This window comes from Osmerus eperlanus, chromosome 12 (genome assembly GCF_963692335.1).
Source record: "Osmerus eperlanus chromosome 12, fOsmEpe2.1, whole genome shotgun sequence".
Lineage (NCBI taxonomy): Eukaryota > Metazoa > Chordata > Actinopteri > Osmeriformes > Osmeridae > Osmerus > Osmerus eperlanus.
The window spans coordinates 13,999,400-14,023,436 of record NC_085029.1 but is presented as its reverse complement, the minus strand read 5'-3'; the positions used below and the strand labels follow the sequence as shown (position 1 = coordinate 14,023,436).

Below are 24,037 nucleotides of genomic sequence, written 5' to 3'. Positions count from 1 at the left end.
TAATAGTGTTTTAGTGTTCTGTGAAAACAACATTTATTAAAAAAAAAGACGCACTACGTTTATAATATAATAACACGTATTTAGAAAACTGTGGAAGACACTTTGAGGAATTGCTGGAGGAGATGTTGTGATAATTTTCATTCTGTCAAACTAACAGGAAGTCACAAGGGTGGTAAAGATGTCGATTTGCAGGAAATGCCAGAGTTAATCTGGACAGACAGCCTATATTTAAGACCTTTATGCCAACCTTCTCCCTCAGGACAGGAATGTTTAAGAAAAACTTCTGGGTCTTCTTATAATAATCCTTTTGTGTCCTCTGCACCAGGGGTTTGATAATGAGGAGAGGAGTGCCCAACCACCGAGGCCCTCCAGAGCCAGGCAACAGAAGGTGGTGTGGAAGAAATCCAAAGCCCGAAAGCACTTTTAAACTCTGAAACAATAGCAGACCAATGTGCATTATTAAACATCAACTGCTATTAGTTTACAGTGTCTAGGTCTCATCTTGCAAGAACACTTGGATTTATGTTGCGTTGTTTTAGTAAGATTCATGATAAAAATAAAAATATAAATTCAGTAAATGTATGTCACCAGAAGATGGCGATCGAGGCTCATTATTGGTAAAAGTGATGAAGCAAGTTCCTTACCCTTAACGGACATGATAATTATCTATATCATAACAGCATCACATGTGTCAGGGATGCTAATGCATGGGAAATATATTCTAGCTATTAATTGTATGTCTCTGCTTTAAATTGACCCTTTACTTTTTTACCACCCCAGTTGATGATGACCCACAGTGTTTTGTTTCTCACAAACTGCTTACATCCACACTGTTAGTGTCACATTTGTTTGTGTTTGTGAGCTGAGTTCATGATGGAGTGTAGGCATGTTTAAGGGGGGATCCTAATATTTTTTAATCACTTCATAACTGTAATTTATCTTACAACCACATTTTGTTCGGTTCAGTTCACGACACTATAGATGTTCTATTAATTGTTTTATTGGTGCCTCTTCTGTGGACTGGGTTATGTTACCTTACAAAGCAGGGTAACATTTAATTTAGTACTCGAGGCCAGTGACATTGATATCACTCCATAAGTGTACGATGTGTTGATATAGAGTAGGTTATTTGAGAGGTAGACACATATATTCATTATTTGTCGGCCTAATGTAATTGTGACGGTATGATGTAGCCTATTTCACATGCAAATACATAGGCTATTCTTTCATGTGCTTCGTCATTGGGTGTTAAGCAGCTGATGGGCGGGGTCAGAAGAAAAACCAAAACACTAAGTTCTGCTGAACAGCATTCGCCACCGCTTCACCGTGGGAACTATGTCGCAAAGGTGAGACTTCTCGACTAGTTCAGTCTGTCGGGTGAAGCGTTGGGGACAAAACACTGGACATTTAAACCGAAACAGATTAGAAAAGTACCAACAGCACTTTATTTTGTGAATTTCGACGTGTTTATCTAAATGACAACGAAGTGCCACGGAAAAAACACACTTTGACGGCACCATGGAGAGCAAAGGCAGCCGCTGTAAGATCGTGGTGGTCGGCGATACGCAGTGTGGCAAAACTGCACTACTCCATGTCTTTGCCAAAGACTCTTACCCAGAGGTACGTCATAATATAGAATAATTCTTTTAACGTTATAAATAAGATTTCATTGACTGTCATACGTTTAAACCCAAACAGCTGGATGCGCTTTTACGCAAAGCGCGCAGCACCACCTTAGCCTACCTACAATTAAACGAGATTGTAACCCCAAAAAGTTTTTATTTTAACAGTTTTCATTTCTAGTGAGTTTTTCTGTGACATGCTGAGTCATTAACAATTGGATATTCACCTGCAACAACTTAAAAAAAGAGAGAGACTTCCACTTTCCTTAACATGAAGACAGTACCAATGAGTCAGTCAGCCATTGTTTATATTTTTATATGGTCCGAGACAGCGCTATAGACATTTTCCAAAATTGTATTTTTCATATAGTATGCTTTTGAAAATAGGTCTGAGTACATAATTATGTTGTAATGAGTGGTAACTTTCTCCTTTAGAATTATGTTCCCACGGTCTTCGAGAACTACACGGCCAGTTTCGAAATCGACAAACAGAGGATTGAGCTAAACATGTGGGACACGTCAGGTAAAAACGGATTATTTTCTCGCAGTTGACACACAGAAAGATATTGACAGTGAGCCGCCATGGCTCGTATGTATTATTCTGTCCAAGACATCAGGAGTGCCAAAACATTTTGTAATTTAAATATAAACCCATGGGAACATTTAAATACATGTCTGTGCAACATGACATCATGTTTGTATTTATTTATAACACCGCTTAACAAAAAGTGCTCAACTAAATTTCCGCAGTACTAAATGGTCAAATATTGAGGTTTAAGTTCTCGTTCCATCGAATAACGATAGTACATTTTCCTCTCTACCAACCCTAACGCCCCAAAACCTGTTCCAAAATGAGTGGAACTTGACAGGTGAGAAAAGATCCATTTGCAGAATCACAGAAGTTATGAAGACAGCCAGGATAGATAGACAACTCAGAGGTTAAGAGTAACCTAGAGGCTCAAATGTTTCTTTGCTTGGGAAGTTACTGTTATTAGTTATATAACTGCATTTACATTTAGCAGACACTCTTATCCAGAGCGACTTACAGTAAGTACAGGGACATTCCCCCGAGGCAAGTAGGCCTTGCCCAAGGACACAACGTCATTTGACACAGCCAGGAATCAAACCAGCAACCTTCTGATTACTAGCCCGATTCTCTAACCGCTCAGCCACCTGACTCCATAGCATTTCAGTGACACCCATTTCACCAAGCTATTGAAAGGATAACACCATTGATGAGTTACAGCACCAAAAAGGAATTCACCTCATCTGAAGCAATGTCATTGTCACCGATTGGTCATGGTGCCCCACCTAAAACTATGCATAGACTATTAACTGTCATCAGGGAAATATTTGACCCCTTTTTGTGTAAACACTAAAAGGGGAAAACAACAAAACAATAAAGTAAAAAAAAGCCTTGTTACTTGGGAGACAGATGTTAGACCAGATGTCTAGTTAAACTTAGGGCTTATCTGGGAATATCCCAGTAGACAGGTGTTTTGTCACCCACACCAGCACTTCCAGCAGTTACAGTGACTTGGCACACAGATAGGACAGAGTAAATGGAGGTAGGAATGTCTGGTCTTTTATGTTTATCTTGGTTTTGTGTCGTGTCAAGTACATTGTATTGTTAGGTAAAGTGTGCCATAGAATGAATGTGTATACTATCATCGCCGATGATGATGTGATCAGCAGTGTTGTGCTTTGTAAAAACGGTCTGTCTTTTTTGTTTGTAAACACGTTTGAATATGCAAAGGTGACAATTCATCCACGTGGCTGAATGTGTGTGTATCTACAGACATGGACACCCGCTTAAACAGTCATGTGCAGACATGCGTGAGATACAGCCAAGCGCGTGAGTGTATATGTGCTTGCTAAAACACCAAGTTAATGTGTTAAAGCCTGGCAGCAGGTGAGCAGAAGAACGAGTTCTGTGTGTGTGAAGGTGTGACAGCGTGAGGACTGGAACTGACATGGCAGGCCCCCACATCAGAGCCTCTGATGTGTAGGCTACTGTAACACTGTGTGGGACGCAGACCTGGGTTGCCACCACTGAAAGCAAACACCCACAATCCTCATGGGTCTGTCCCAGGATCTGTCATACTGTCGGCCAATATTGCTTTAATAATTTGAGAAAGTCATAACTCATCATTTCCGATAGTCCTTTGGAATCACCTCGTTTGTTTCGGCGTTTCACACTCGCCATTTAGTTCCTTCTGTCCATTGGTCTTTCTTTTTCATTCCTTTTTCATCCCTCGTCAATGTACTCCTCTTTTCTATCCATCCTTCTCCCTTTGTCCTCCCACCATTTGTTTCCACCCTTTTCTTGCTGTCTTTCTCTCTTGTACCTCTCTCATTTTCACCCTCCTCTCTTCCTCTCCCTCGGCTTACTGTAGCTAATTAGTGAGTGAGGCTGTTGCAGGCTGGCTGTAGCAGCTTTAGGACTACTGTCGGCTGCAGGGCTGATGGAGCTGAGGGGACAAGGAGAGAGAGTGGAGTAGGCAGACGGAGAGGACAAGTGCAGTGGAGTGGACTGACGAAGGGGACAAGTATTCAGATTACTAGAGTGGAGTGAGATGGAAGGCTGTACAGTGAACGTGTGAACTGAAGTGGATGTTGACTAAAGTCGAGATGGACCGCGGTTTCTTATCATGCAATGAGGATGTAAAGTATAGTAGGTGCAGTCTTTTACACCTGGGATGTCAAGCAGCATCACACCTCATTCAATAGAATCATCAAGACATTTCCAGAAGTCAAGGTGAAAAATGACAAGATAAAAGTGGGCAGACCGAGTGGAGTGAGGTGAATAGAGACAGACTGTATAATGTGGAGAGAGACTTAGCAGGTATTAGAGGTAAGCGAATAGGGGAAACATGGAGTGGGCTTGGCAGTCTTAAAGGACGAGCTAGCGGTGCCAGCTGCTACACTGGAGCCAGAACTAGCTTTCAGAAATAGAGTGGTAGTAATTAACCGTACGCTTGTATCTCCTTGCTGCCTCGCTGACCAAACACTTGCCCTCTGTCGCTTTCATTCTCCTTCTATTTGTCACCCAGCACGTCTGGGCATCAGTCTCGCTACCTCTTCCTCCTTCACTTTCACCCGCTCCTTGATTGCCCTCTGTCTCTTTTCTCATGGATTTGTTTTCTCTTGATATCTCTCTCCCCCTCCTCTCTTTATCCTTTCCTCCCCAACACTCCATCCTCTCGTTCTGTTGCTTCCTTACCCCTCGTTCTGAGTCTAAACAAGGTCAGGAGTCTCACTCTGTTGGGCTAATGCCTCTTACCATCATTGCGCTTGATTAGCCTAGCATCGCCCCTAACTCCACCTTCGCCTCATCTCACCATCTCTGTCCCATCCGTCCACACAGAAGTCTAGATGGAGCCACAGTCACAATCCACATTGCCACAGAAAGCTTAAACTAATCTGTTTATGCATTGTGACAAAAGACTGACACATCCACCAGAGAAAGGAGGCTGGCACTTGGCACAAACCATTGATCCATCACTATTATCTAACAATTCTACAAATTGAAAAAGCACCAGTGGATGAGCTGGTGGATTTTAGGGCGGATTTGTTCGTGTATGTTTGTGTTATTTTGGGTGTGTTGGTCAGGGATTTATCTGCAATTCTGTTACATGCAGTTTCAGTATCTGGCTTTTATTAGAATGGTTTGGATTATCTGATGTTTACTTTGCAGTTGCCTTGAACTGCATTGAATGATGTGTAAACCCAATTATGGAGGGTTTCAGTATTTAAATAACACAACTAAAAGCCCATTCATACCTCAAATTAAACTATACCATTCAACTTAATGATGTGATGTGATTTAATGTTTAAGATACCCGTCAATCCACCCCACAATTAATTGTTAACCATGTGACAGGCTTACATTAGATACTGTAGGAGTCAATGGAAAAACCTACACAAATGAGCAAAGTTGAGTCAAAGCAGTCGAATCAAGACCAGGAACTCTAATGCTCATCTGACATTGCCAAGGAAGTGCTTTACCAAAACACTTCCTCCACCACCCTAGCCTGCAGCCTAGGTTCTATCTTTGCACAATCTGTCAGGGAGATGATGGATATCTAAGCTCTCTGATACTAATGTGCAACAAAGTCTCTCACAGAGAGCTGTCATGAAGCAGAACCACCACGCCCAAAATACTGTGTTTGTATGCTTAATAACATCATGCTAAAATACAGTACTACCTGGAGTCTCCTGAATCCGCAGTGACATTCACTAACAGCACACCTGCTCTGAAGGGCTTGGGTGTGGATTTGATCTAAATGGTCAAGGAAAATGCCCAAACACATACACTTTCTCTCTCTCTATCTCAGCCACACCTACCACAATTTATAGATTACTGCTGTTATCCAAGCACATCCACAGTCTCTCTCTCTCTCTCTCTCTCTCTCTCCTCTCTCTCTCTCTCTCTCTCTCTCTCTCTCTCTCTCTCATCTCTCTCTCTCTCTCTCTCTCTCTCATCTCTCTCTCTCTCTCTCTCTCTCTCTCTCTCTCCTCTCTCTCTCTCTCTCTCTCTCTCTCTCTCTCTCTCTCTCTCTCTCTCATCTCTCTCTCTCTCTCTCTCTCTCTCTCTCTCTCCTCCCTGTTGAATTGCACATGGTGAAGGAGACCTACTCTGGTATTAGCACACAACACATTATCATTAATTCATGAGGTGGTTTTATGACCCCCCTATCAGATGTTGACTCCCTGAAAGCACACCCTCATGCACTCAGGGAGACAGACAGGGGAGTGGCACCTGCTTCCATTACAGGAGCTTAGCATACCCATTTGTATGAGTGTGTGTGTGTGGACTTTCAGGTGTTTGTGTGTGTGCGGGGGGGGGGGGGGGTGGATGGAGGGACAGACAGAGACAGACACACATGAAAAGTGCTTCTAGCTGTGAGTTTCCAAGTCAAAGTGCTTCGATGTTGTGGATAAACCAGGTGTGTGTGTGTGTGTGCACGTACTCAAGTTGTATATTACGCTGGCTGTGAGTAAGTGCTTGGGTGAACGAGAAGAAAAAGAAGGGTAAGAAGTGTGTGTGTGTGTGTGTGTGTGTTTACATGGTTGTGCAAGTAAGCAAGTTCCCGGAGGGAGCAGGCTCTCCAAAGTGCTTGTGACTGAATGAATGAAGGTCAGGTTTAAAAAAGGAGTAGACTGATAAATGACTGTCAGAAAGTGTGTTTAATGTGAGCCAGTCCTGTCTAGATGGTCTGATACTCTCCTGGTCATAGAGCCCATTAGAAACTCAGGGAACATTGAAAATCAATGGGCCAGATGCTTCCTCCTCACATCCTCATGGGAAGCACTATCCATCTCCTCACTTGATAGACCCTCAGACTGCTTTGAGACACACACACATGCGCGCGGACACACATCTACTGTATATAGACACACAAGACTAAGCCAAATAGGGGCACTCAAGGGCTCCATCCATCTCTTCCACAGACCCCAAACCCATTCTGTCCCTCATTCATAATTCAAGACATTGCCCTGACCGCACAGGCCTATCCAGACAATATCGAGCCATTACTGAGAAAAGTTGTGGGAGATCTGCTGAATTTCTTCTCGAAACTGTGAAACCAGGTTCACAATCATTTCCTTTTGTTTCGTTTCCTTTTTTTGATGATTATTAAAGTTAATGTAAATGGATGAAAAACAGGATACTAAAAGGCACTGGGTGGTTTATCAGATCAATTATTCAAATGGAGTAACACAAGGAACATGATACAATGATCTGAAATGCAGAACGATTTTGTATTGCTTTTGTGCAGACCACAATGTGGATGTGCAGAAGTTTATTGAACACGAGGTCTCTAGCGGTGTCGATATTTGTGACGGTTGCTCTGCTTCTGTGGAACCACTATCTTCCTGGCAGAAGCAGAATCTGCTCTGGGATTGGCTCAGCCCAGCTGGCTGTGGTGCATTTTTCTGGCGTACCTTTCACTTTTGAATTCTGTGTAGATGTCCTCTGGTTCAAATAATTGTACGATGAAAAAGCATAAACGTGTGTTCATCTAACAGCAGGACAAGCGTGCAGGGAGCGGTGTGACTGAGAACATTCACACACAGACATGCATGCATGCTAGAGTGTCCGACGAACAAATTCAATCTTTGTATTTTACCATCCATGCTGTTCTTCCTCCAACGGCAGCCCACAGCAGTGGACAGCCATATCAGCGGGGCCTGGGGACACATTCCAAGTGCTCATGCCCATGTCTCGGTCATGGCAGAGGCGATCCGTTCTGTGTTGCATGTTTTTGTAGTGAGGTTCTTTTTGTGGAGAGAACCCATTTGAGTAGGGGGTGAACATGCTAACCACATAGAAAGGATTGGTAGATAGCCCACGTGAGCACCAGCAGGCCTGGACACAACATGTCCCCAGGGCAACAGTGCCCCACCCCAAAGGGAGTAGTGCTATCTTTCCTTTTTGCTCAACCAAAAGTTTCATATGCTAATGTTTGTTTTTATCCATTTTTTTCTGAGATTATTGTAACAACTGTAAGGTAAGCTTAGTCACCGTCACAAATAAAAAACTAATGGCTCTAGAATATCCTGGGCCTAATAATCCCTTAAAAGGACCATTGTTTATGTTGTTTACACATACCATAGGTATTTGTTTTGCTGATTATCCATGGAGCAAACACATCCCGAATCATTTAAATGAATGATTATCTGGATGGTGTGTGCTCATAAACTGTGCAGTACTTGTAGTGTCATCTACAAGTCATCTGCTTGTAGTCTGCTGTGTCTGGAATATGAAGCAGCTGTTAAAAGGGGTCCACTATGGCATTTCCTTTCCTGATTTTAACACCTCAGTGGCATTTCTCATTTTAATCTGCGGTGTACAAAATGGAAAACATGAAAATAGGGAAGAAAGAAGATATCAGACATTAGACTTTACATATGAAAAGGGCACAGGACTGAAATTGAAATTAACTTTCTGGACCACTGTGTGTTGTGTGTGTGTGTGTGCGCGTGTGTGAGAGTGTTCCGTTACAGTGCTAGCCCTGCAAAGTGTGTGAATATCCTGCTGAGATTCTGTTTCTCCAATCTGTGATAGTTTCTGTGTTCAGTGAACCAAACTTATTTCAGTATGCTAATCATATATGGCTAATCTGAATAGTAGCTGCCTTTGTCTTCAACCAGTTTCCTCTTGGTTGTTTTCAAAGCACCACACTGTGTCCATATCTCCTTCTGTACTCATGATTTCCAAGGAACCTAACAGGATGTGTACAGGGCTTAAGCCCAGCGGGGTGAATTGATATCCAATCAGGTAGCGTCCAGTAAAATGAATGAAATCAATAGTTTGGGACTGTCTGTGGTTGCAAACCTCGAGTCAAAGATGGTTCTGAATACATTAGATTGGGCTTCAATACAGCTATATAGCTCAGTTACCTTTGAAAATATAAAGGAACTTACCCGTAATGGACTATTTTCAGTTTGGTTCTACACAAACCACTGCTTTGGAAATGTGTCTTAGGGTCAGGATGAGAGCATGTACTTTCAACCCTCTCAACCCTAAACAGGTGTTGTGCTCCAAGGCTTCACCCCATTACCTGTTTTCATAGCATTAGAAACAGCCTTTGGGGGCGTCGGTTAATCAGATGTTTAAACTGCAACAGTTTAAACATCTGATTCCACTTCCTCATTGCCAAATAGAGCCGCCAGGATTCCAATTTCATCAAGGTGAATCATTTATAAGCTTTTGTGTGCAAATGTTTTGGAATTGACTCACTGTTTGTTGCATGTCAAGACAATACACTGCGCTTTTCTCTCTGTGGGAAACAGATATTGCCAATTAATTGTCACCTCAGAGCTCTGTGCACGATGCGCATGAAAGCATATCACTTAAAATGTATTTTACTGGGAAACAAAACACCTAATGGGAGACAAAACGACTACTAAATATAGGCTAAACCCTGTCAAACACAGTATTAAATCGTATTACATAACAAAATCAGGGAACAACACATGCTGCCAATGCAGAGACCACTGCCAACCAACTGAGGAAAAAAACTACCCAAAGAGAAGAAGAATGCACCTTGTTAGAATCAAACACATGACAACACATGACAACCCCATGGAGTGTCACAGGATGCCTTGGCCATTTTCAGTTCATGCGTGGCTGCATACTGCTGTATACCGTACCATACCGAAACATACCACTTTGACATTTCACTAGGCATATACCCGAGATTATATATAATCTATACAAGGCTATTAGGGTAGGGTTAAGGCTATTACAGTGCTATCATATGTAGTCATAGAGATCATGCTTTGTGCCATTTTTGCTGATTATTTTTGCTTAGTTGTTTACTGACTGCAGTATGAAAGTGTATTACAGCAACAGCATTTTTCCCTCAACCTGGTTGCATACAGTGCAAACCAGTAGCATTTTGCAAATAATGGGGTTATAGAGAAAGACAGATGGACTGCCGTTTAAATTACATATGTGCTTCGACAGCAGGCTTGCCCCCTGGAGAGTGTCAAACCACAAGTCCGAGGGAGGGTCAAAAAGTTAAAACATCAATAAACATTAGCTTCTGTTGATGAGCATGGATTAGGTCAAGCCATGCCACCATGAGATCAGGGACTGAGTTTGTGTGTGTGTGCGTGTGCGAGAGAGAGAGAGAGAGAGAGAGAGAGAGAGAGAGAGAGAGAGAGAGAGAGAGAGAGAGAGAGAGAGAGAGAGAGAGAGAGAGAGAGAGAGAGAGAGAGAGAGAGAGAGAGAGAGAGAGAGAGAGAGAGAGAGAGAGAGAGAGAGAGAGAGAGAGAGATGAGAGAGAGAGAGAGAGAGGAGGAGGGGTGGTGTTATGTTATTGTTCACTAAAGTTGATTTTTACACAAGCAAATATCATATAGCCAACATGTACAGCTTGCATCTGTTCATTAGGTTTCCACACAACATTGTGAACATCAAGGAAACCCCTGACAAAACTGTCTGACTTTCTAGTTTGTTTACATCCCTCCATTCATGTTCAGAACAATGTTCTTTCTTTTCTGCTCAGGTTGCTACGATACTGTAATGCTACCTGAAAATGTCTGCTGCTTTGGCAATAAAACACAAACACTGGTGGGCGCGATAAAGTGAATCAAAAGCGCATAAACAAAGAGAGATAAATATCTCTGTCACAGAAGGCCACAGTACTAAATAAGAAGCACACTTGGTTTTAATTAGGCTGTAAATCGAAGCTGATCCTCTGTCATCTTTATATGTTATCAAACAGCTACTGTTCACAGGCTAATGCAACGGCCATTTTGTTGTCAGCATCTTAATTATCTTTGACTTTTATGGGAAAGAAGCTTCCTCCCCCGTTATTTCTGCTTGAAAACAGAAAGCAAAGGTAAAGAGGCATAAATCGTTTTTTTTAATTATATAATGCTGTAATGGAATTTCATCAACCTATTTTTCGGCATTCAACATGTCTCATTTCTGCTGTTCTGGGGGGTGGAACACATTTTAATTGTTTCTATCAACAACAACAAAATCCTCAACGGGCCTATAAAGTGTGAATTGGCAGTTTAATCACATTTTATCTAAATGTAGCAATTAAATGTTCAAAATTGTTTACAGTAGTTTCCCCCCAAAAAATGTTTACAGTCCTTTTTTTTTTTCTTCGTTTCTCTGAGAGGAACTACAGCTTACCTGGACAGACATATTTTTGTGCATAAATCTCTGATTTGGGCAACTCAAAAGCTGTGTTCCAGTACAGCTGAATCAGAATCAGAATCAGAAAGGGTTTTATTCGCCATGAAAGTTTGTGCATACAAGGAATTTACTGAGGCAGGAAGGTGCATATATTAAACATATAGGAATCTTAAAATGTAAATATGTGGACTAACTATACTAAGTACAAACACAGATACAAAGGTGTAACTAATACTAAGGGGATTTAGAATAAAAATATAAAATAAAATGTAGTAGCCAAATAATTTACAATTAAAAAATTAAAAAAATACAAATAGTACAAGAATTGTTATGCAACTGTAAATAAATATCTCCTAATTAAAACGTAGGTGGACCAGCAGAACCCACCACAGCTAAGCTGAGCCAATTCCAGAGCATATTCTGCATCTGCCAGGCAGAAAGTGGTTTCACAGAAGCAGAGCAAACGTCGCAAATACCGACACTGCTAGAGACCCTGTGTTCAATAAACTCTTAAACATCTCAAATCCTAATTTTGAGTGATAGCAGAGGCTCCCTGCACATCCACATTGTGGGCCACACAAAAGCAATAAAAACATATTTCTGCATTTTATGTCAGTGTATCATATTCCTTGTTTTTACCCCATTTGAATATTCCATTTGATGTGCTCACATCTGATAAATCACCCAGCTCCTTCTAGTATCCCGTTTCTTTGTTTCTTTCCCATTTACGTGAATGTAATAATCCTTGAAACAGGGAACAGAAACACTAGAACAAAGACATTTTGTGAACCTAGTTTCACAGTATTAAGGAAGAAATTAAGTGGGTCTCCCAAAGCAATCTCACTCCGTAAAGCCAATGTATTGTGTAGAAAGTCATGTCTTGTATTATGAATAATGAGGGAAGATCTCAGTGGTATGTATAAATATAGCTAGCTGATATATTTCAACATTCAGCATGCACACATTTTAGCTCACTAAATACATTAGTCTGCATAGTTTTAGCCTATATAGCCTACTGTAGGGTTTGCTTACTTACAAAACTGCTGGCCATGCAGTACTGCAAAAGCCTCTGTGTACTGTGTCCCTTGCCATAAGCCCAAATTGGATCAGCGATATTTCAGAAGTGGCAATAGGTAGTCAGGGAACAGTTTTATTGTAAAATCTCAAATGTAAATTTTTGAAACAGACAGGCTGGTTGACTGTCATTTTGGTTCACTTTGAGCCATGCATTTTTTATGCATGTTTATTAATGTTTGAACTACAGCGTCTGGTGCTGGCACAACACATTTTGGAAAAAGTGTACTCTGCAGAAACTATTTTTAACTTCTGAAATAGATACATTGAAACAGAATGCACTTAAGCCTTCCCTATCTCTTAGGCTTCATACATTTAAATATTTGTTTTAATACCTTAAATGATTTATAAGCGACACATTCATTAGTCTCATTACCTCAAGAGAAGACATGACACTAGTTTGAAAGTCGTGGCACAGTAGTTCACTTTTTTTCTCTTCGGTCATTTTTTCATTATTGTGTCAAAAACGGGCAAGCTTGCATAGAGAGAAGCTGTGCTGCAGCTGGCACAAGGAGAGTCCTGATGCCAGGGGGTTTATGGGGACCATAAGGAGGGCATGGGGTAGAGGCAGAGGGGGGTGTAAGGGAGCCATATGGGTATGTAGCAGGGTATATGGGGACCGCAAGGGGTCCAAGTCCCTGTTGTGTGTCTAATGTGAACAGCATGGGAGACATCCCAGTGTGCAAGCGAGTCTTGCTGGCCTCACACTGCGACTGGTCCAAAAGAGCAGATTTAGGAAGGGGAGAGTTGGACACAAAGGTAGAGGGAATGAAAGAGGGAGGAGATGTGCGGAGGGGAGTTACAGCTGTTCAGAAGGCACTGTGGAGAAGGCACCCTTGCACTGTGCAGCACATCCACCTTTCTCTTCTAATCTTTCTTTATCTTTTTCTGATCCACGCTTCCCTCTCAGTCTGTTCTTTTCTCTCTTTACCTTGCTCCCCAAAGCCCCCTTTCCCTTTTTTTCCTGCCAAGAATCATCCTCGTCTGCAGTGTGCCAGAGAAACCCCGGAGACTCTGGAGGTTAGTCAGGGAGTCAGACCATGTAGAGAAAGGGTACGGCCTTTAGTTTGACCTTTCTGGTCGTATACACTCTTGTCATTTTCATTTGGACCACATCTCCACATCTCATACACAAGCATGCCCACGTCTGTCTGAGCTACATCTGTCCCTCATTAAGACAGTTTCCTGGCAAGAGCTGTTTCTAGCACACAGTGAAATGGGCGAGTCGGTTAGTGTGAATAGTTTGCTTGCAGATATTTAACTGCAAAATGCATGCTTGAAGGTGGTTTTGGTAAACGTATGCTCTTCCCTTCAAGCTTGCATCCTTTTGTTTCGATGCTAATTACATGCGGATGTTTGAGATCAGTTTGTGTCAACTGTATGTGGTTTGTATATTTGAGGGAACCTTAGCTGTGCCTTACACTTAGTGTGTCAGATCGTTTAGGGTTTAAGTCCAGTTTTTTATTGTGTTCACTTTAAATTATATAATTAAAATAGTAGTGTGCGTACTGAACAAAACGGGCTGTATATTCAGTGTTTGGCGTCATTTTCAGTGTTGTGCTTTGACTCTTTGTATCCATGTATAGGGATGTGTGGGAGCCTGTGCTCGCATTTGGTCAAAAGTCTGTCTCTGCACATTCTAGCCCAGACAGGTTTTTGTGCAGTGCCCAGAGTCATGTGAGAAGTGACAATGGGACATGGTATGGGTGACAATAGAGATGGCGGCAGGGGGAATTGTTCCTCTTACATATTCAGCTGTCCCCAAGAATGTGCCCCTCAGTGTCCCCTGGCCAGATCACAGGGGGAGGGGCTCCCCCTCATCGAATCCCATTCTAAAATAAAACATTACAAAATTACTCATAATGGTATAATAATCTTAATGTCAGGTCAGTCATAATGAGCAGGTATGACAATCTCAGTTTTGTCAGATCAGACATTTTCACAACACTGTAGTGAAACATAAGAACAATCTTGTCAATGTAGAAAATATGAATACATATGAATGATGTGTTTTTGTGTACCCGCAGGTTCGTCCTACTACGACAACGTTCGACCGCTAGCCTACCCGGACGCAGACGCCGTCCTCATCTGCTTCGACATCAGCCGACCAGAGACACTCAACAGTGTACTGAAGAAGGTCAGCGCACTAGGTGGCCATGTCAGACACTGGCTCTATTTCATTCAAAATAATACTCTTAGGCAGTCGAGGAAATTGTGTTAATTGTCAGTGATGGATTTTGCTGTACTAATCAGGTCAAACTGTCCCCCAAAGATTTCCAAAAGTTGATATGTGTGTGAGGAAATGTGTGGGAATGCAAAATTAGAGAAAATTCAAATAATAACAATTATTAATTCAGATGAATCACAATGGTTTCTCAGATCCACAAACTCTACGTGACAGCTAAACTCGAATTGAAACAATTTTTTTCTACTGGACTTACAAAGGAAGTGGCCTTTCAGTGAGTCACAAGGCCAAAGCCCCTTCAGCAGGTCACAGCGCTAATCAGTTCTGGAACGGCTCGTATTCACCTTTTGGTTCAAAGACACAAACCCCACTGAGTGTGTGGCGAATGTCAGCGACGTGGGAACACGGTAGGAATGTCTTTCACTGTGGAGTGGACATTCCTATTGTCAGCTTCATTGCCCACCGATGACATCATCATTGTAAGACTAAAAACGTTCAATTGTTTCTGTACCAAACAATACTGTCAGTTTTGTTTGGGGGTCCACTTGAAGCCCAACTTGACCCCTGACCCCTATAGAGATACCCAATAATCTTTAGCCAACAGGCCTATGAGTGTTGAATACCCAATTTGACAAAAGATGCCTACAATTGGGCTCTTGACCCACGACAACCTTTCAAGTGCCAAGCATGCCATTGTGACATGGTCTATCTATTCAGGGCTTTGATTCTAAACATTGGCTAACTAGGAAATACCACCCAAGAATATATAAAAAAAACAAGTGTTTTTGTACATTTTATGAGTGCTTTTGTTTTGGTAATGGATGTGTGGTCATTGCATCACATCCATTTTCTTGTAGAATGTAGCTTTCGTTATGAAAAGCTCCCCAGTAGTTTTACTACTGGCCCCTGACCTTCTGTACATTTCTCAAGAGGGCATCAATCCCACCTCTCCTTCAAGTCTCCCTCCCAGGCCTTCAACTATACTTTTATAACCAGTGTTCACTCATTCTCTTTCTCCTCCTTGGAGGCAGGTATGTAGTCCATAACAATATGTATTTTCTCTTTCCTGAAGCCTGCATGTTTACCTGGCCACATCCTTCCCATCACCCTCTCTACCCTCTAGATTTGCCTTCACTGCCCTCTCCCTCTCTGTCCTCGTGTGGTTTCAGCTTTCTCCAGTGTGAAACTTAGACTCTTGAGAGTGATGATGTGGAAGCTGTTGCACCCTGCCCCGAGGCTTGCTCTGTGAGTGGGAGAGAGAAACAGAGTAAAAAAGAAGAGAAGAACACGGGAAAAGTGATAGAAAGAGAGCAAGTTAAAGAGAAGAGTGGAAGAAATAGAAGTGTGTGTGTGAGAGAGAGGCAGGCTCTCCGCAGGCCCAATACCAACCCTTCCGTTCAGTACACATCCTGTATTTCCCACAGCCACTTTTATTAATATTGCCTGGGGAAAGAGGACTAGCTAGCTGCTTTCACTATATTGGAGGGGTTATATAACACAAGCTGTGTTGTAATCACAGGCTTGATCAACTACTGGCCTCTGGAACTCTAGAGGATGTTACCCAAGCTAAGTTGGGATGTGCACGCTGGTGGGATACATCTGTGTTGTTTTGGGAATATCACATTGCATTTTTGAGTGCAGTCTGATATTAAGATACAAAGCACAGTGTACTCGAAAGAACAGTTATGACCATCATGTATTAATGCTAATCAATAATATGCATTGGATCTAATAAATAAATTATATAATTATTATATCAGTAAACCTATTTGATTTTCTTGCCTATGACAAAGAAGTTCTTACTTTAACAATAACTGCCCACAGCCCCTCCTTGTTTACAAGTGGTCCTCTGTTTAACTGATAACCCTTTGTCAGAGACAACAGCCCTCAGTGAGTATACAACAAGCACAGGGCATAACTGCTGTGACACAGGCGCCTAGAAAGAGAGGAGGCCTTTGTCTACAGTATAAACAGAGAAGTATCGTTCAAAGTGACTGCCCCTACATTAGCATGAAGGGATAATGAAAGCAGTCAGATAAGGGAGAGAAGGGGAAAGAGAGCGAGGAGAGGAAGGAACAGAATGAGAGAGAGAGGGAGAGAGGAGAGAGAGAGAGAGAGAGAGAGAGAGAGAGAGAGAGAGAGAGAGAGAGAGAGAGAGAGAGAGGTTTGAGAACACTGTCTCGGTCCTAATCAGTATTATCTAGCTAGCTCGTGCTAAAGAACACTACTCATTTGTTCTGCAAACATAGTCATTACTGCGAAGAGCCAATAACGCGAATGGTCATTCTTTTCTGAAGTCAACACGACACGAGATAGTCACGTGACAACTCTCAGATGTGTATTGTGCGACGGTGACAATGACTACATTTAGCTTTTCCCAGATGTGGCTGGGGAAAGCAGTATTCGTGTGGATTTGAATCCATGTTACATCTACTATGCTGCATGTATTTTTCTAACAGTGCACAACATAAATCTCTTTTCTCCCATGGATTCATACCTGTCTTGGTGTACTTGTCTGACTGGTTCTGTCTGTCCTCTGTGTTTCCACACAGTGGCAGGGAGAGACCCAGGAGTTCTGTCCCAATGCCAAGGTGGTTCTGGTGGGCTGCAAGCTGGACATGAGGACAGACCTCAACGTGCTGAGAGAACTGTCCAAACTCAGACTCATCCCCGTCACTCACGAGCAGGTGAGAGACACTTTCCACAACTCTTTCCGCAGTTGCCCCTTGGGATGAATAAACAACCTACCTAACCTCTTTTGTCAGATATGTTTCTCGTCTCAAGGGGAACACCTGTGTAACTGAATCTCAGATCAAATGCTGGATAAAATACTTACTGCTCAGTGTGTCACATGTACTAGTACTGGACTTACTGGAAAAACTCAATGGTAGGAATGCTGTTTTACTGTCATGTCAAACCCACATCCTGCAACTGTCATAAGTATGCCACTTGTCAAAACAGATCAACAAGCAACATCTCCAGCCAGAGCCCAAGCATAAGTACTGGCCCAGAGGGTCTTAGTTCTAATGGGACTGCTTTATTCTGTGCCTGTCATTCGACAGTCCGAGACTGATGAACATCAATTCCAACAGTGTAGAATTGACAGGTTTTGTAATGTACAGCAGTAGGTGCCCTGCACAGCCAAATACAGTAGATACTCCAGGATGTGTGCACCATCAGAATGACAGATTAATGGAGCTCAAATACAAAACACACTTCACAATGGTAGTCCATGTACCTGTTCATGCTACACAGACCCCCTCCCCTCCCCCATTCTACTCTGGCATTAATACATAGCACACCCATTAGGTTGTATTGTAAAGACTGCAGACCACCCTTTAGGAATTCTAATGTAACTTGCTGCAAAGAACACACTCAATATTTTACCTCTCCTAAGACAGAGAACAGCATGTGATTGTACTGCTCAGTCCCTTTTAGCTGACACTCTCATTACCTCCTTCCCTCTCAATCCGTTCACACAACACTGCTGTTGTAAGGCATTTTTAGACAGACACATGATGGCATTACCTTACCAGGACAGTTTTTCCATTGTTTCAACAACATCATTTGACTCCAAGAGAACGCACTGTGAACCAACAGAAGCATGAAAGTTACGCGGCTAACTGAATGTTCTTTAAAAATATTAAAAGAAATTGAGCAGAAGGATGAGAGGTTGAGGAAAAAACTGATAACATGTACACTGGAATCATTTCATTGTGTTATCCTCATCACAATAAACACAGGAAAGTCTCATCAAGTCATTACCACAGGAAGACTGTTAAACGTTATAAATTCTTCCCATCAGATTAGTTTCATCCAGATGTCTCTACAAAAAGTAGAATAGACAAAAAATACTTTGACTCGCTTTAATGTCTTGAAATAGGCGAAATGAAACCTAAATTGACTTGACTGGACCTACTATATGATAGAAATGAACCAATTCCACTACATTTCCTCTTTGTTTTACGATAATCTTCTTAAATGACCTCCGAGCTAATGATATGCAAGAGGGTGAACCGTCTCCTCAAAGACTTCTATTCAGAGGCCTGTTTGGCCTCTAACGAAAAGCAAATGGCAGTAACGTGTGACTTTCACGCAACTGAACGGGTTCTCTCCTACAAATTCAATCACAGGGGAATCTGGGCAGTTACAAGGATGAATGTTGCGTGAACTCACACGCCTTCTGCCATAATTTGCTTAGGGTCAAACAGAGAAGTGTCGGTCATCTCTCTCAGTGCCCGGTGACAGAGCCGAGGCCTTGCTCTGAGTTCAAGTTGGATTTGTAACCAGAAGCAGGATAATGAAGCTGAATGTTTGTGAAGGAACGAAAGCTGAACGGATGTTTTTTCAACACAACATGGCACATGACAGTAACAGTGATTGCGGCTGTTGGATGTGCTTACAGTGTCTCCTTTCACCTTTAATCAAATCGCTAAAACCGTCTGAGCGAGTGCAAGATACAAACTGTGAGTGTGTGTGTGAGAGGGACGATACGAGCGGAGGAGAACAGAGTAATGCAGGGCGAGATGCAGGGAGACCTTGTGACCTGGAGTAGGTTTGTGAGCCCAGATCAAGCACAGGGTGCATCAGTCTCAGAGTAGACTCAGTTTTCTGCTCCAGTTGGACAGCTCTATGGCTCCTGAATATTTCAGAAGACTGTGTAAGGTTTTTCCTCTCATCTGTCTGCCCACCTTTTGAGTCAGGGGAACATGATTAGGTTGCATTTCCTTTTAAACTTTTGACTGGTTCTGTACATATATTTTAAGTTTATAAAATGTATATTTATTGCTATTGAAAAGTACTTGCTGCTATTCTTACCAAACTCAGTGTAACTGTAGTCAGAGTATTCTACTCTGCAAAAGCACTACTGACAGTTTTGTGGTTTCCTTGTTTCCAGGGCACCGGTCTGGCCAGGCAGATAGGGGCTGTGGCCTACGCAGAGTGCACCTCCAAGTACTCTGAGAACAGCGTCCGGGACGTGTTCCACGTCACCACGCTGGCATCTGTGGCGCGCGTCCATCGGCCTGTGTCACAGCTCAAACGCACCGGCTCACGGCGGGGCCTCAAGCGGGTATCCCAGCAGCCTCCACGGACTGAGATCCTGGAGCAAACCCCCGCCATCAGAAAGGATCGAGCCAAGAGCTGTACGCTCATGTAGGGACGGACTGTACGAACTGGCCCAGAGGGTGTACAAAACGGACATTAATTTTATTTATAGGTTTTTCCTTGTTTCCTTTGCACTGCAAAAAAAGACAATGAATACAACAAGGATTGCAATGCTGAAGAGTGAGGGGACTTTGTTCATCATCAACAAATGTTTCCTTTTTCCCCCTTGTATAACTGTTTTTCTGTACATATGTCTGGGTCGGATCCTTGCCACTTCATTGCCACATTTTCTAACAACCTCACACATAACAGCAAAATGAAAGAGAAACAAACCCAAACGAGAGATACTACTGTAGCTAATGCAAGAGAATTAAGGCGAAAAGGAATGTAAGGGGAGGAGGATGAGAGGTCTAATGAGATTGATAAGGGAGCCCTTTCCATTAAGTTGTTTCCTGTCTTCAAATGCCATTTTCTGTGTCAGTGTTCATTTACAAGCACAAAATGATGCACGCAAAGTGTTCAGATTTAAATGTCAGGGAATGATGTTATCGTCCCATTCAATCTAATGAGATAACTAGATGGTTAGAAGCCCAGAGAGACACAGAATTACAGGGCTGATGACACTAAAAACCACAAGTGCTTTCAGAGGAAAATAAGAACTAAAAAATAAGACTTTTACTTATCACTCACCACTAAATATAGATGTGTTTAAATAATTGTACAAAGTAAATAATAATGTTTGCGATACGTTGCAATGTTGGGATAGGAAGGGGCTGTTTAACAATGTCTTGTTTGTTTGATCCGGAAATTAAAAAAACACCTGCTCTGCTACTCTATGTACATTTTCATATCTGAGATTCATAATGAACTACTGGTTCCAATAGACACACTGAAAGAAAGTAACCAGTAGATCTTTACATATAGTGAACTAGTTTCCATCTGGTGTATTGCTCTTGACAGTTTATCCTCATTCCCCCTTTGTGTCCCTCCTCGCACCCTCCTGTCCTGATCAGGGCCCCCAGCCAGTTCTTGCTTCTGTGAGCAGCAGCAAAGTGACATTTCACAGCGTCACTATGATGTCTTCATGTACTTGTGAGTGCGAGGTCACGGAACACTGGCCCGGGGCAAGGCCAGAGCTGCCCTCCAGTCCACAGAACTCTCTGGGAAAACTGGTTCAGACAAGAGCTACTGACAACCTGCTACCCTGTCGGCCTTTAGCCTGAAGTCACATTGTAATCTCATGACCGAATACTTACTATTCGCCGTATGTCTGCCTATAGCATTTCCAAGTTGTCACTTTACCAGTCAGTAAAAAGAAAGGTTTGTCCTTAAAAAATACAACATTTATGTGTTTCCTAGCTAAATAATTATGGTAGTTGTCAGTTGTAAAGTAAGGTGATGTGAATTGTCAGGGATGAGATACTACGTAGCCTGCAGAAGTAAAAGAGCTCATCCTTGCTGGATGCTTCAGTAAACATCCAGGTGAGAAAGGTTTCTTTAAAGTCATTGTGCCCCAAGTGCCCATAGAGGGTCTGTAGCTGTTGAAACATCATTGTTGATTCTGTAGACATCCTGAATTATGTCATCTTCCTTAACGTGAGCGCACAGGTAATGTCCATGTTTAGCAAACAGTCATCCCTCTTTTTGCTTGTCCTTGTTGTTGCTTTACCGCTTCCTCAATGTCACCAGACACACACAGCCCAAAGCAGAGCCTGCATTAGCTCTCGGAGATGGTGGGCCTCATTTACCTCCAACACACACACATACACTCACCCAACACAAACAGCTCATTTAGTCTGTTTTAACACAAAATAAATTGCATCTACAGCTCAACCAACCTCCGAGAGCTTGACCGGCGATGTCACAGCTGAGAGACCTTCTCCAATCCAACCAGCGTGCTGCCAACTCGTACATACAAATACCATACCGAGAATTTATTGCAGCAGTACAGGTTTCAGGGACCCCGGTAGCTCCTACCATAGATGGTGTTCCTTGTAGTCAAAGGACCCAACAGACCTGCTCCCCCCGTGTGTTCGTAGCCAGCACCTCAGCCCCGTCTGTCACTGTGGCCTGACACATCCATCCCCCTGCCTGGGGACAGGTCCACATTCCTCCCATCATCCCCCCAGTCAGGCCACAGACTCAGCCACCCGGTGACTCACAGCCCCGAGTCGACTCTCATAAGCCACTGAAGTACGTATTTTACAACGTGTGATACGTGTTCAGAGACACTGGCAACTCCATTAGCAGAGGCTAAAATTAGACTGTGCATGTTAGACAGACATAGCAGGTGAATCCTTCCAGCAGATTAATGATAGTGATGAATTAGTAATGGTTCTGTTTTCCTTCACACACACATACATGCCTACAGTGAAGACCAGACCTGTTTAAACTCCATCTTGCCAGATTCAGCTGTTTCTTTCCTTTGGGTATGGGTCCCACGGTACAGGCTAATACATGTTACCCTCTAGTAAGATACATACCAGGAAACTCACAGTTCCACGTCCTGTCACAGAGGTCTCCTCTCTGTTTCTTCTCTTCCCCACTGGCTTGGACACAATGTTTCGTACAAACCACTGCCGTGGTGCGTCTCCCCTGGGCAGGCCCCCCCATTCTCAAGCTTGATACAGGGCTCCTGCTGCCTGGGTCCTGGGGGCAGGGACAGCTTGTGGTTCTCAGGAAGCTGTCTGAGCAGAATAAACCCGAGGGTATTGCAAGCACCTGCATGCAGTTTGTAAAAGTAGAATACAGAGGTAGAGGGCAGATTACCCAGCTAAAACATGAACTTCTCTTGAACTCAACTGCGGTGATAAACGTTTTGGGATAGGTTTTGGGAAGGGTCACCACAGTGTTTAGTTTTGGTTTAATTATGGAGTACATATTTAGCTTTGCAATTGTTATACATTTACATTTAGTCATTTAGCAGACGCTCTTATCCAGAGCGACTTACAGTAAGTACAGGGACATTCCCCCCGAAGCAACTAGGGTGAAGTGCCTTGCCCAAGGACACAACGTCAATTGACACGGCCGGGAATCGAACTGGCAACCTTGAGATTACTAGCCCGACTCCCTCACCGCTCAGCCATCTGACTCCCGATGAGTTACATTTACATTTAGTCATTTAGCAGACACTCTTATCCAGAGCGACTTACAGTAAGTACATGGACATTCCCCCGAGGCAAGTAGGGTGAAGTGCCTTGCCCAAGGACACAACGTCAGTTGGCATGACCGGGAATCGAACTGGCAACCTTCGGATTACTAGCCCGATCCCTCACCGCTCAGCCACCTGACTCCCCGCTTATACCCTGCTGGACAATCATAGCCTCCACACACATGCAATATAGGCATAATCAAAGTCACACACCTAGCCACCCACAAAAGCTCACGATGGGGGTCCATCTTTCATTTTAATCCCACCATAAAGTTTCACTGATCAGTGCCCACACTTGCTCAGCCCTCCTGCATCTTTAATGGACTCTCCTGTTTGCACTGTCAGCTATACAACTACAACTTAATGCCTTCTTGGCCTCAGGAAACAGATCTAGGATAAGTCTACTCAATTAAAATCTTAATGTTTACCATTTGTGACAAATCAAAATCCGCTGAATTTAGATCTTTAAAATTGTGAAATGAAACAAACTTCATCCCATAATTAAGATGTCCCTGGCTATGACAATGTCATGACATGATTGCCTTGTCTGCAGGAGAGAGTGAGGCATTATAAATGCATGACCCATTTAAACAGCATGTAAAATTGAGCAGATTAAAGATATATGTTGCCTGTGTCCACAAGAGTCTGACTCCTCCTTCTGCTCTCTCCACAACGAGGTACAACGTGGAGCTTCTGGGTCTTCACACTCACACACTCAGACTCTCACACACACACACTCACACACACACAAACTCAGACACTCACACACACTCACACACACACTCAGACTCTCACACACACACACCCATCCAAAATCTCACACCCACACAAACACAAACAATTTCACATGCTAGGTTGACTGAAATAAATGGATATTTAAATTTGACATCACTTTCGTTTGTGTTTGAATGCTATTGGTAATGCAATTCCACATGTCAACGCTCCTTTAATAATTGCTGAAACAGCTCTTCAACACCAGCCACCACACATTACAAATTCTATGATTTTATTCTGTTTCATCATTGGGTTTGCAATCGAAGAGCCTTGTATTATTTCACCAGAACGCCATTTCTAATAATGGTTTTACGGTCGATTTTATGGAAATCAACCTCAAACTACACCTAGTCATTTTATTCAATTGTGTCATATTCTATTTAAACAAATAAGCTTGTTTAGGGGCACCATTTCATTTTTTTTCTGATTCACGGCCTTTTAGCATTCAGTCCAACACAGCAGTATCC

At 42.7% G+C, this 24,037-nt stretch overlaps 1 protein-coding gene across 1 annotated transcript; it reads left to right on the top strand.

Moving 5' to 3' along the window:
• The first annotated feature begins 1,298 nt into the window (after window positions 1-1,298).
• On the top strand, window positions 1,299-20,693 carry LOC134031394 (rho-related GTP-binding protein RhoN-like). Its single transcript, XM_062475013.1, has 5 exons — window positions 1,299-1,620; window positions 2,058-2,145; window positions 14,382-14,491; window positions 17,092-17,226; window positions 19,437-20,693. Exons 1-5 carry the CDS (start codon window positions 1,519-1,521, stop codon window positions 19,695-19,697), a joined length of 696 nt encoding a protein of 231 aa, XP_062330997.1. The 5' UTR covers window positions 1,299-1,518; the 3' UTR covers window positions 19,698-20,693.
• Window positions 20,694-24,037: the final 3,344 nt, after the last annotated feature.

Excerpts from the sequence above, each read along its gene's own strand:
- LOC134031394 (XM_062475013.1), top strand. The coding sequence starts at position 1,519 with ATGGAGAGCAAAGGCAGCCGCTGTAAGATCGTGGTGGTCGGCGATACG. Across the intron at positions 1,621-2,057 it reads CCAAAGACTCTTACCCAGAG|AATTATGTTCCCACGGTCTT; the intron begins GTACGTCATAAT and ends TTTCTCCTTTAG. Across the intron at positions 2,146-14,381 it reads AAACATGTGGGACACGTCAG|GTTCGTCCTACTACGACAAC; the intron begins GTAAAAACGGAT and ends GTGTACCCGCAG.